Genomic DNA, 12,312 nt, shown 5'->3' on the forward strand with positions numbered 1-12,312 from the left:
AAATATGGTAGATGTGTTTGTGATCATTTAACTTTGCACCTGTATGTATCACTGAATATGACGTTGACATGTTGGTGTTTTTTAATGTATTCACTCTGTATGAATTTCAAAATTTGTTCTGGCTAGTTTGGCGTACTTAATCTGCAGATATTTAGAAATATGCTTGTGTCCGTTTGGATATATATTGGTAAATGTGCTATATTAGGAATTTTAATATGTAGTTATTCGGTAGAATTAAACAATTATTACAATTGAAATTGCTGACCGTGGATAACCTGGCAATGGACATTTCGGACCTCACATCCGTCTACATCACCTGCTACGAATGCCATCGAGTTGCCGCCAACACTGTTGGTCAACACTTTCCAGGCAGAACAAACCAGTTGGAACAGGACTGAAAACGTCTAATGTTGCATTTTATTGTCTGCAAGTGAAAACTAAAACTCATTGGCTGAATGTACTCAGTGGTTCACTTTAAAATGTTTGACTTTTAATGAAGCACTACTGAATTACATCATGTGATCTGTTTTTCTTCCTCTCCTTGAGGTTTATGTGAGGAAAAGAAATCCACAAAATAAATCATCACATCACGTATTTTCAACACATTGAATAGCACAATCATTTTTTAATACAATGGAATTCACAGAAAATTTATATAACAGTTACATTTCATTTTTGAAGCATGATAATGAACTAATGAATGAATGAATTTTAAATGAAAGAAAAAATAGTGAACTGATAACTATAATATCAGCCTCAATTAGCATATGTGTGCCTTGACACGTGCCATAATTATTACAACTGGTATTTTTGTACAACAAAGAACAACGAAAACAATCATCAACATTTACAAATGATTATATTTGAACTTTATTTGAAGTTTTTTATGAGTTATTTTAATCAACAGAATTGTTTTTTCTTCCCTCATGACAACATATTGATTCTAGATCTTCTAAAATAATTAAGTAATGACAAACCCAACAGTGGAACCAGGTTGGAGGAACTTCTCACTTCATGTTCTTCACTGTTCTTTTGAAAACATATTCTTTTTTTTTTTTTTTTTGCAGTGTGAAGGTCTGAACACAGTTTGTGTCAAAGAAGACAGGAGTAAATGTTTGACTTATCATCCACTTTCTTGAATACTTCGTACAAATTAAATGAAGAAATAAATGAAGATTTAAACTTTGAGAATAATGTTCTTTCTTATCCTCCAAGACAAAATTAATTCACTCAAACTTGCCCTTCATAGATGAAGTACATATCCCTCCCAAAACCTGACAGGTCGCATCCTGCTCATGACCATAGGTTTTTCATAAATTTTGACGCAGATCAACATAATTAGAGGATCTTCCAATCCAGAAGGCTGGATAAACTGGATAGAAGAAGCGAGTGTGGAAGGTGTGGAGGTGAGTCAGCTGGTTTGAGGACACCATGTAGAAGGAAAGACTTCCAGCAGGCCAGTCCAGAAATATTCCTACCCGGGTGCAGCCAGGGGGACAGGGTTCCTTCCAAACTGCTGCCATACTACCAAAAAAAGCAAGTAGTTTAGGGGGTGAATTCCTCAATACAGCATGGCCAAGACCTAATGAGTCATAGTTACGTCCCACAATACAAAGCTTATCTCTTCTTTGAATTCTCTCGTAGGCGACTCCTATGATGACTGCTTCACTGGAACTGTGGCTCCATTCGACCTCCCAGTAACTGCGTCTTGTCAAGGCCTCTCGGCACATGAACTGCGGTACTGGAAACCTTCTTGGGTTGTCAGGGTAGTAGTGTTGACCATCATTTGTGACCTTCTTGTTTTCCTCAGACAGAATGAGCTCGTTGCCCACAGTGTCTAGGTCCACAGTCAGGTCACAGGAATCTGATGGAGAGAGCAGAACATTTGTTACTGAAGGTTCCTGGTGGTCAATAGTGGAGACCAGAGACAGTTCATGACAAGCTTTGAGGTAACCTGATCTACTCTGAGCATGTGCAGTTTGTATTACACATATCTATATCTGCATTAGATGTAGGAGCGGGATTTATGCTGAACCAAGATTTTGGATCTTTTCTCACTAACCCAGACTCATACGTTGGTGAGTAAAAACTGGTTTTCCTGCTTTTTCCGAAGTGACATCATCTCATCCATAATCTCAAAGTAGACACGTGAAACTAGTTTGTCTTGGAGATGGTGATGGTTAAAGAGGTCTGAAATATTCCCAGAATGTTAAAAATTGATTCAATTGTCTGTGGTCTCCCCACCAACATCACATGAAAACACAACTTACACCAGATCAGATCTTCTTTATCTGTGATTTTCTCCACAGGACCAAGCACATCCTTCACAGTAAAATCCTCAGTGACCATCTTGGTGTCTTTGTACTGGTAGATCGTTGCTCCTATGTGTTTGTCATTTTTGATGGCTGCCACCAGAAAGCGGAACTCCTTGTTGTTCTTTAAGTTGGTAGCAAGTTTAGAGAAAATTCTGGCTTTTCCTCTAATTCTGGAAAAGACTTCATCTGAGTAGTACCATGGGACATCATGGGCACTTTTACATTGAAATGAATCCAGGTATTGATCCATTGCATCCAGACAGGGGTCAGCACTTTCCAAAGAGGTGAAAACAAAGCACAGCACTTGTTTGATACCTGGACTGAGAACTTCTCGATCCAGTTCGGACTGGTTGTGGACGATCTTCACTCCCTCCATTATTTCTACACAGGACCTGATGACGTTGATTTCTCTCTCTTTACCCTCCAGCCACTTGAGTAGGTTTTCATGACTGAACGGTGACGTGGCTCTGCTGTCAAAGAGTTGTCTCAATGAGCTCTCATCCTCTTTGCCTTCACGGATGGAGGGAAGCTTCTTCTCCAGGGTCTTTCGGAGATCAGATGTGTAGTAATTACACAGCTTCTGGTAACGATGCAGGTCTTTTTGAATCTGTGGGAAATCCTCTCCGGCTCCATCAACCAGAGCATCATTACATCTGGTTTCCATCTGCTTCACGTCTTCCAGAGATTCTTCAACTTTCCTCACCAGACCAACACTGAGCTCTGTCAGAAGATCAGGAGCTTTTGGGGATAGGTTCTTCAGTGGCATCAACCAGACCTTCATCGGGACGGTTTTCTCTCCATGTTCTCCCAGCAGCTTTGGCAGCTCTACATAGGTCTTCACAGCTTCTTCAAATGTTGTGGGGTTACTTGGAAGATTGAGATCACCATAAAACTTACAGGAGAACGTCTGAACCAGGGCTTTTTCTTCATCAGTCAGCTGGATCTGAGCTTGTCCCTCCACATTAAAGGTAGGAATCTTCTTGATCACAGCTTGCATGCTGCCACTGATTTCTTGGACATGGCTGGAATCTACCTTCTGGCTGTCAAACACAAAGAAAGCATTTGCCCCATAGAGGATGCCGGTGACCACATGAGTAGCAGAACTTCTCTCAATCAAACCTTCGTCTGCACTGAGACGAGTCATTGACAGCTGTTTGAAGTGGGTGGTGGCTTTGTACTGAAAGGTCACTCTGCTCTGATTCATGAACTTCTTCTGGTCTGTCAGGTATTTGGCAGATCCCCCAACTTCAATCAGACCTCCGAGGAAACTGGCTTTCACTGAAGCTTCAACATCCAGGAGGGACGATTTGGACCAAGTGGAGTCGGATGCAGAGATCTCGAAGGCACTGCTGCTCTGAAGGCTCTCCACTGTGTTCTCCTGTACAGTTTGATGGTCCCACAATGAGAAACCTGTTAAATCAAAAGTTAGTTAGGAGTCTTAATGCAAATTTCAACAGTGGAGCATCAATCAAGTTTTCAAGCAATATCAGTAGAACGACTCCATTTCTCCATGTGAGTCCTCGAGCACAGAATAAATGCAGTCCACTGCAAACTTTAACCTTTTATTGTCGTCTTCCCCAAACCAGACATACACAAATGCAGAAGAGCCTTTCCGAGCCTTTTTTCAGCCTGCAAACAATTCTCCCGTCCATCTGGCAGCATATCAGCCTGACAATTGCTGCAGTCTCTGTCGCTTCTCACTCCTCCTGGAGCCACACACTTTTAAACCCAGCCTGCTGCTGAGAGAGAGAGGGAGAGAGATGATTCTTGGACACAGGTGTTCCCCTCTCTCCAGAAGCTTCCCTGAGGTCTGCTTCACGACTTCTCCTCTACAACTGAGCTTAACCATAACCCACCACTACATACCCCCACTGGCTGACTCAGGTCGAGGAGCCATCGAGCTTTGCCGAACCAGTGCCCTGGCAGTCCCAAAAACTGTCTCACCCCCTTTTTGGACTTGGGCAGCTTGCAGGCAACAATTGCTGCGGTCTTTTCTTCCTGTGGCTGCACCTGCCTACCACCGAAGTGGTACCCCAGATACCGTACCTCCCTCTGTCCAACTGCACACTTCCCTGGGTTGGCAGTGAGACTCGAACATCTCAGAGACAGAAGCACCGCAGTCACCCACACATATGCTACGCCCATGTGTCACTGTGAATTATCACGTCATTAAGGTAGGCAGTAGGCTCCCTTGACAACCCCCAAAGTGTGTGAAGCTTTGCTCTCAGGTCCAGGATGTACTGACATCATTTATAGTGGGGTTTGGCCTCTGTTCGGGCGACAGGTTGGTCAGTTCGCGTTCACTCGGGTGAACTCCAACACATGGCGGCTGAGCTGTGGGGCTATAAGCAGACCCACGCCAGTCCACCACCTCTCACAGTGGGCAATGCTTTCTTGAGAGGTTGGGTTCCAGAGCCCAGGTTATGTGTGGAGGTGAGCCCGACTATATCCAGCCGGTACCTCTCAACCTCCCTCTTAAGCTCAGGCTCCTTCCCCCCGAACAAGGTGACATTCCATGTCCCTAGAGCTAGTCTCTGTGTCCGGGGATTGGATCACCAGGCACTCTACTGTCGGCTGCCACCCAATCCACATTGCACCCGGTCCCTACGGTTCGCTCGGTGGGTGGTGAGCCTGCCGGAAACATGTAAATTAACCTTTTTTTAAATATTGACTCATGCAAAGGAGAGCACGGGCACCTTTTTTGAGCCACTTAGCAATGACACAGAGGTAATTAATTCAAGAACACGTATGAAAGAAACACACTTAATGGCAACATGAGATTTTCTAATATCTACAGAATAAATAAGCTAAATTAGTACATCACAATTAGCATTTTTGAAGGAAACAGCCACAGTTACTGAGTAATTCTGTTAAAAGAAATAGACTCTTGAGTTCGTACCTGAAACCAGATTGTCCTTGCGAGCATCGTAGAGCATCCCCAGAGTGAAGGATTGACCCAGAGCAGCAACCTGCAGGATATCTGAGGACATGTCTGCAACCTGCGGACAAACAACAATCGAATGAACACCAAGAACTGGGGTCCAGGAACCGTCCACACAGAGACAGTTCAACACAGAGCAGAGCTTAGTGAGGGTTAGTTCTCACCTGATGAGGGGTTTCAGTGAACCTGAGTCTGGAGTCTGAGTCCTCAGTCCTGTGGACGTTAAGCTGCAGCAGTCAGATTGACAGTGTGAGCTGTGCGCTCTTTACTTATGGTCACAGCCTCTCTTCAGCTGACTCCTCCCATTCACACAGCAGATATTTCACAACTCACCTGGACTCAAACCTTGACAGTAAAATGATTGTTTCCTGATGTCTGAGCTGGAATCAGACTGCAAGAAGTACAGCTATGTCTGAATCAGTGACCTTGAAACCCCCCTGAACCTTACTGGTAAATGGACATTAGATTTCACTCAGATTGCACTTTTCCACTGCTTAACCAGCCTCCATAGCATTTTCCAGTGTTTACCACATTCACAAACTAATGGAGGCTGCCAACCAAGGTGCTTCATTTATCAGAGTTCACTGTCTTTCTGAAGAAGACTTGTACATGTGGGCACAGCATGCTGTTTGCACACAGTGAAGGATTTAAGATGAAGACTGTAATAAAAGTGAATGCTGAAAACAGCAAGTGTAATAACGAGTATAGTCCAAACAGAAAGACTGACCTGATTTCAGTTTTTCTTTGAACTTGTGCCAGAACATTTCTGTGTCTTATTGCCTGTTAATCTCGACACCAGTTAACCATTCACTCTTAAAAGAAAGTGGCACAAATCACATTCAACCACATTCCTGGCATGCCACACATTCAGTTGTGTGGCATGCCAGGATATGAATCTTGTACTATATAACACACACACATTCATAGGCAGGCACATGCACATGTTACTGTGTAATGGCCTGGGTGTGGATGATAAAAACATATATAAATACAACAACTCTGCCATGTGACCCTCAGTGATAAAACTGTGAGATATGGGAAGGAGTAGGCACTGATAAGCTTCTGCTTCAGCCTACTCCTTTTGGGCTCTCATTGAATGGTTTGCATATTGTTGTCTGAGATGTTTGTAACGTGATATGCCCAAATAAACGAAACGAAACAAAACGAATTACAAGCGGCATGACAAAGCCTCCATAGGCATTCGGAGGCTGAGGCAGACAATTTATAGACTTCAGCCTTTGATTTAATGGCTTCCTCTAATCTGCCTTTGTCTTCCAAACAAACCTGTGCACCTCAGTGACAGTAATCCCATCTGACTCTGGAGAATGGCAACACCATGTCTGGTCCAACCTATGAGTTTTCAAAAACAGGAATAATTTCAGTAGGCTTATTGAAGTCTCTACCACCTGATCTGTGAAACTCTGCCAATTTCCCCATCTTCAAATCCAAACTGGGAACTCATCTGTTCAAACTGGCTTACTTACCTTGCCTGCATTTTACATGTTGCTTCTCTTTGCACCAACCTTGGGTGACCTCAAAGATACTTTCAAATAAAATGTTACTTTTATGATTATATGACACATTTCTTGAGAAATGGCACATCCTACTGTGGAAAATAAGCACTCAATAGTGGAACAGAAAATCCTTTTATTGAAATTATTGTAGAAATATCCCCTACTTGGAGAATATTGTCATCCAAGTCACCTTTGATACCCCTAGGTGAGGAAATCTTCCATTTCCATGTATTTTAATGAGTGTCCTGTAAAGGATACAAATATGTGAAATTTTTTTCCTTCCTTTAGGTCGTTATTAACTGTCGGACATTGGATTGATTTATGTCGATGGTCATTGTGCAGTCAAGGGCTGACGAGCCAATCAAAGGCAGAGAAGGGCAGGTCATTGTGAGGTAAAACTTTAAGTTATCCAAAAATTGTGTGATGATGAGCAATTATACTATGGATGTATTTTTGCAAAACAGAGCCTCGTAGAGTCCCAAAAATGGCATTTCTTGGCTCCTGTTGTGTTTGGGTCAAATTTGACAGATTTACAACTTAAAACGCTCATAAACATAAAATACATGACTCATCTCTGAGAGGCCTCGTTTTGGCTCTCACACTGCACAACAAGTAGAAGGCCCCATTGGAGGGACTCTCAATGTTGTCGTCAACAGGTTTTTAATAAAGAGCTTCAATGTTGTCGATTATCATTCACTGGAGCCTCCTTGATCCTCGTCGGCTCCGCCGACTCTGTTATGGGATTCCACAGAGCTCCATTTTAGACCCACTGCTTTTTTCTCTGTACCTGTTACCACTGACGGTCCATCTTTTGAAGGCACGGTATCTCCTTCCACTGCCATGCTGACGATATCCAGCTATATTTTTTAAAGTGCGATTTATTTAAACAAAGCTCAGTAGTCGTACTTCAGTTTGTCCTAATCTGCTGAGGTCAGAACTGATAAGTCTTCGGTTTGAATAGTTGACTGTGTTTAAACATCATGTTGTTTCAGTGAACACACAAGGGTGACGTGATTTCAGTGTTTGAACAAAAAGGTTCAGGGTGAGTTCAAGGTCACTGACTCAGACATGAATGCAGTTCCTTCAGTCTGATTCCAGCTCAGACATCAGGAAACAGTCATTTTATTATTTAGGTTAGAGTCCAGGTGAGTTGTAAAATATCTACTGTGTGAATGGGAGGAGTCAGCTGAAGAGAGGATATGACTGAAAGTAATGATTCCACAGCTCACACTGTCACTCTGACTGCTGCAGCTGGACGTCCACAGGACTCAGGACTCAGGTTCATCCTCAGCAGTTTGTTAAACCTCTGTGCATCATCAGGTTGCAGACATGTCCTCAGATATAATGCTCTCTGCTCTGGGTCAGCCCTTCATGCTCGGGATGCTCTACGATGCTCGTAAGCACCAACTGATCCCAGGTGAGTTTCTTTCACTCAACACATTCTCAGGATGTGAAATAATGAAGCAGAAGATGTAATTACATGACACGTTTTCTGCAGACTTACAAAAGTTAGGTTATCTGCAAAAGAAGAATCCATGAGAAGTCAATGTCCAGAAACTGCACCATAGAATAAAGTAAAAGGTCAATCTCACTGGCCTGGAGACCAGGTGGTGACCTGCCAGCAATTCAAGTCTCTGCTGGTTGCAGAGGCGTCTCCATGATGCCCCCTGTAGATTCATCGGGTCTCGTTGGAGTCATGGGAAAGTCAAACATGTTTGATATTCTTGCAGACATTTTCTGGTCGAAAGGAGGTCTCCTCAACGTCTCCAGCATTTGTGGTGACATTGCAGAGAGGATGCAGGGTTTCTCCATGACCCACAGGGTGAATTGCTTTAGAGAATTATCCCACACATCGGCCTGGCATCACCTTCATGATGGTGCAAGTCATATTTCAGTCTCACAAGTTGTCTGAGTGGCAACCATTTCACTTCACTTCACTTCACTTCACTTCACTTCACTTCACTTCACTTCACTTCAGCAGTATTATTTATAAAGCACCAAACACAATGCAGTAAGTTTTAGAAAAAAGAACAGTTCCACAGGAAAGGAAAAACTCCCTTATAAATGGAAGAAACCTTTGCAGAACCAGGCCAACAACAGATCAGTCTTGTCGTGGTGACTTGCAGAGTTAATTTTCTCCTCAAGTATGATTGGCCACTAAAATAATGGATTTGACTGAAACATAAATCCAAAACATCTCAGACCTCCTCTGCTGGCTGGTTACATTGATGATTGAAAAATGCCTTCCCCTACATGAGGATGTAATTTGACACAAGCCTCACTGTTTTGCCTGATGACAGAGGAAAGAAATGAGGAAAGGTCTCCAAAGAAAATGACTGTATTTAATGAACTGACTTCAACAATCTTATGATCCATCACACTATAAATACACAACAGCAGAAAAGAAACATTTTCAAGGTGGGTCTGACATTCTCTCTTCTCTTCAGGCTCGATTATGTGGGATGATGAAACTGTGCAAGCAGAGACGGAAGAGATCCGTCAGCCCAGCACTAACCTGGACATTTCTACATCCGACTCCACTGAATCCAAGACGTCTCTCCTCGATGTCGACGCCTCTCTGAAAGCCAGTTTCCTGGGCGGTCTGATAGAAGTTAATGGATCTGCCAAATACCTGAATGACCAGAAGAAGTTCATCAACCAGAGCAGAGTGACCTTTCAGTACAAAGCTACCACTCACGTGAAACAACTGTCTCTGGGTCATCTTGGCAACATGGATCCACAACAGATGAGTGTGATTGAGAAGGGCTTTGCAACACACATTGTCACCAAGATCCTTTATGGGGCAAATGCTTTCTTCGTGTTTGACAGCGAGAAGTTGGACTCGAGCAGCGTGCAGAAAATGGAGGGCAGCATGGAAGCTGTCATCAATAAGATCCCCCTCTTCACTGCTGAGGGAAAAGTCAAGATCGAGCTGACTGAAGAAGAAAAATCTCTCATTCAGAAGTTCTCCTGCAAATTTTATGGAGACTTCATTCTTGAAAGCAACCCTGCAACATTTGTTGATGCAGTGAAGACCTTTGCAGAGCTGCCGAAGCTGCTGGGAGAACATGGAGAGAAAACTGTCCCGGTGAAGGTCTGGTTGATGCCACTGAAGAACATGTCTCCAGAAGCTCCTGGTCTTCTGACAGAGCTCAGTGTTGGTCTGGTGAGGAGAGTTGAAGAAACTCTGGAAGACGTGAAGCAGATGGAAACCAGATGTAATGAATCTCTGGTCGATGGAGTGGGAGAGGATTTCCCACAGATTCAAGAAGACCTGCATCGTTACCAGAAGCTGTGTAATTACTACACATCTAATCTTCAACAGACCCTGGAGAAGAAGCTTCCCTCCATCCGTGAAGGCAAAGAGGATGAGAGCTCACTGAGACAACTCTTTGACAGCAGAGACATGTCACCGTTCAGTCATGAAAACCTACTCAAGTGGCTGGAGGGTAAAGAGAGAGAAATCAACGTCATCAGGTCCTGTGTAGAAATAATGGAGGGAGTGAAGTTCGTCCACAATCAGTCCGAACTGGATCGAGAAGTTCTCAGTCCAGGTGTTCAACATACTCTGTGCTTTGTTTTCACCTCTTTGGAAAGTGTTGACCCCTGTCTGGATGCAATGGATCAATACCTGGATTCATTTCAATCTAAAAGTGCCCATGATGTCCCATGGTACTACTCAGATGAAGTCCTAACCAGAATGAGAGAAAAAGCCAGAACCTTCCATGATCTCGCCAACATGCACAAGACTGACTCAAACTTTTGCTTCCTTGTGGTAGCCATCGAAAATAAGAAATACACAGGGGAAAGCATCTACTACTACAAGGATGGCCTTCTAGTCACTGATGATTTTTCCAAACCAGACTTTCCTCCGGCACAAATCAGAAACGGAGATGATCTGATCTGGTGTAAGTCTCCCATGAGTCTACAGAGTAAAAAAGACCAGGAACCTTCCTGACTGTCACTTTAACCGCTGTTCTGTTTCTCCACCAGACACCAGTGAAGAGCGACAGTCCTTCATCGACAACCTGAATCTGACCCAGGGGGTCATGAAGGTCTCACACGGAGGGGAACAGTCTCATCCTGAAGACCCCAAGAGTTTTGATCCATTCTCACTCTTCATGTCCTGAGACAGAGATTTATTTAACACCCATCTGATCTCATTAACACTCAGTTTGTTGTGAGAATTATCATGTTACAAGTTTGCAAAGATTTTATGTTATGTATAGGGCTGCAGCTATCGATTGTTTTAGTAATCGATTAATCGACTGATTCAGTAGGTCGATTACTTGATCAAGTGGATTATATGTATATATATATATACACATATATATATATATATATATATATATATATATATATATATATATATATATATAAAATTGTGTTCACGCCACCCCGGCGGTATTGTGTCTGTCTCCTTCAAGCTCGGGTCCTCTACCAGAGGCCTGGGAGCTTGAGGGTTCTGCGCAGGATCTTAGCTGTTCCTAGGATTGCGCTCTTTTGAACAGAGATTTCAGATGTTGTTCCTGGTATCTGCTGGAGCCATCCTCCCAGCTTGGGGTTACTGCTCCCAGTGTCCCGATCACGACTGGTATCACTGTTGCCTTCATGCCCCACACTCTTTCTATCTCTTCCCTCAACCCTTGGTACTTCTCCAGCTTCTCGTGCTCCTTTTTCCTGATGTTGCCATAACTTGGGATTGCTTCATTTATCACCACAGCTGTCTTCTGCTGTTTATCCACCACCACTATGTCAGGTCTATATATATATATATATATATATATATATATATATATATATATATATATATATAGTATATATATATATATATATATATATATATATATATATATATATACACATTTGTTCCCGGCCAGGGCGCATGGTAATCCAGTTGGGCCCTTGGACAAGGTCCCTCACACATACATGAGCGAAACCAGAAATGACAGAGTCATACCGGCTCGGATGTCGCCCGGGTTAACAAGGTCCGCGTCAGTTGTTGTGGAACCAGGGCTTTGGCTACTGGAACAAGACACTCGTGGAGCAGGTCGGAGAACAGAGCGTTAATGGAATATATATATATATATATATATATATATATATATATACACACATATATATATATATATATATATATATATATATATATATATATATATACATATATATATATTAGAGGTGTCCCCGACTAAGAATTTCCATAGTCGAATCTGATTCGTCCGATTTTGCCAATAGTCGACTGATGGTCGAATCTATCATCTTGTTTGGCGGAGCGGGAGGAGCGGGTGGGGGTGGGGGGGCTGCGTCTAAGGTGGAAAGCCATGTTGTTGTGAAGTGATATGAAAGGACACAATTTGCATTTGACTTTTTTTGGATCATCTTTGACTTGGTCTGAAGTTCTGTTTTTTTTTTTTTTTCGACATTGTGAGCCTTTTAAAGTTCAGCCAAATCACCACCGAGATGCTGCTCTGTGACGGAGCTCTGCGCAAAATCGGATTGTGCCACTCACCATGGTGGTTCATTCACAAACACTAAATAG

At 42.9% G+C, this 12,312-nt stretch overlaps 2 protein-coding genes across 2 annotated transcripts; one reads left to right on the forward strand and one right to left on the reverse strand.

The window, feature by feature from the left end:
* Window positions 1-1,059: 1,059 nt before the first annotated feature.
* On the reverse strand, window positions 1,060-5,444 carry LOC115392936 (neoverrucotoxin subunit beta-like). Its single transcript, XM_030097630.1, has 4 exons — window positions 5,421-5,444; window positions 5,215-5,314; window positions 2,271-3,725; window positions 1,060-1,864 (listed from the first exon to the last, which is right to left on the reverse strand). The coding sequence occupies exons 2-4, from the start codon at window positions 5,303-5,305 to the stop codon at window positions 1,311-1,313; spliced, it is 2,100 nt and encodes a 699-aa protein (XP_029953490.1). The 5' UTR covers window positions 5,306-5,314; window positions 5,421-5,444; the 3' UTR covers window positions 1,060-1,310.
* A 2,655-nt stretch (window positions 5,445-8,099) lies between these two features.
* Window positions 8,100-10,900, forward strand: LOC115393724 (stonustoxin subunit alpha-like). Its single transcript, XM_030098834.1, has 3 exons — window positions 8,100-8,187; window positions 9,218-10,678; window positions 10,764-10,900. Exons 1-3 carry the CDS (start codon window positions 8,100-8,102, stop codon window positions 10,898-10,900), a joined length of 1,686 nt encoding a protein of 561 aa, XP_029954694.1.
* The last annotated feature ends 1,412 nt before the right edge of the window (window positions 10,901-12,312 follow it).

The sequence above is a fragment of the Salarias fasciatus genome, chromosome 8, assembly GCF_902148845.1.
Source record: "Salarias fasciatus chromosome 8, fSalaFa1.1, whole genome shotgun sequence".
Taxonomy (NCBI): domain Eukaryota; kingdom Metazoa; phylum Chordata; class Actinopteri; order Blenniiformes; family Blenniidae; genus Salarias; species Salarias fasciatus.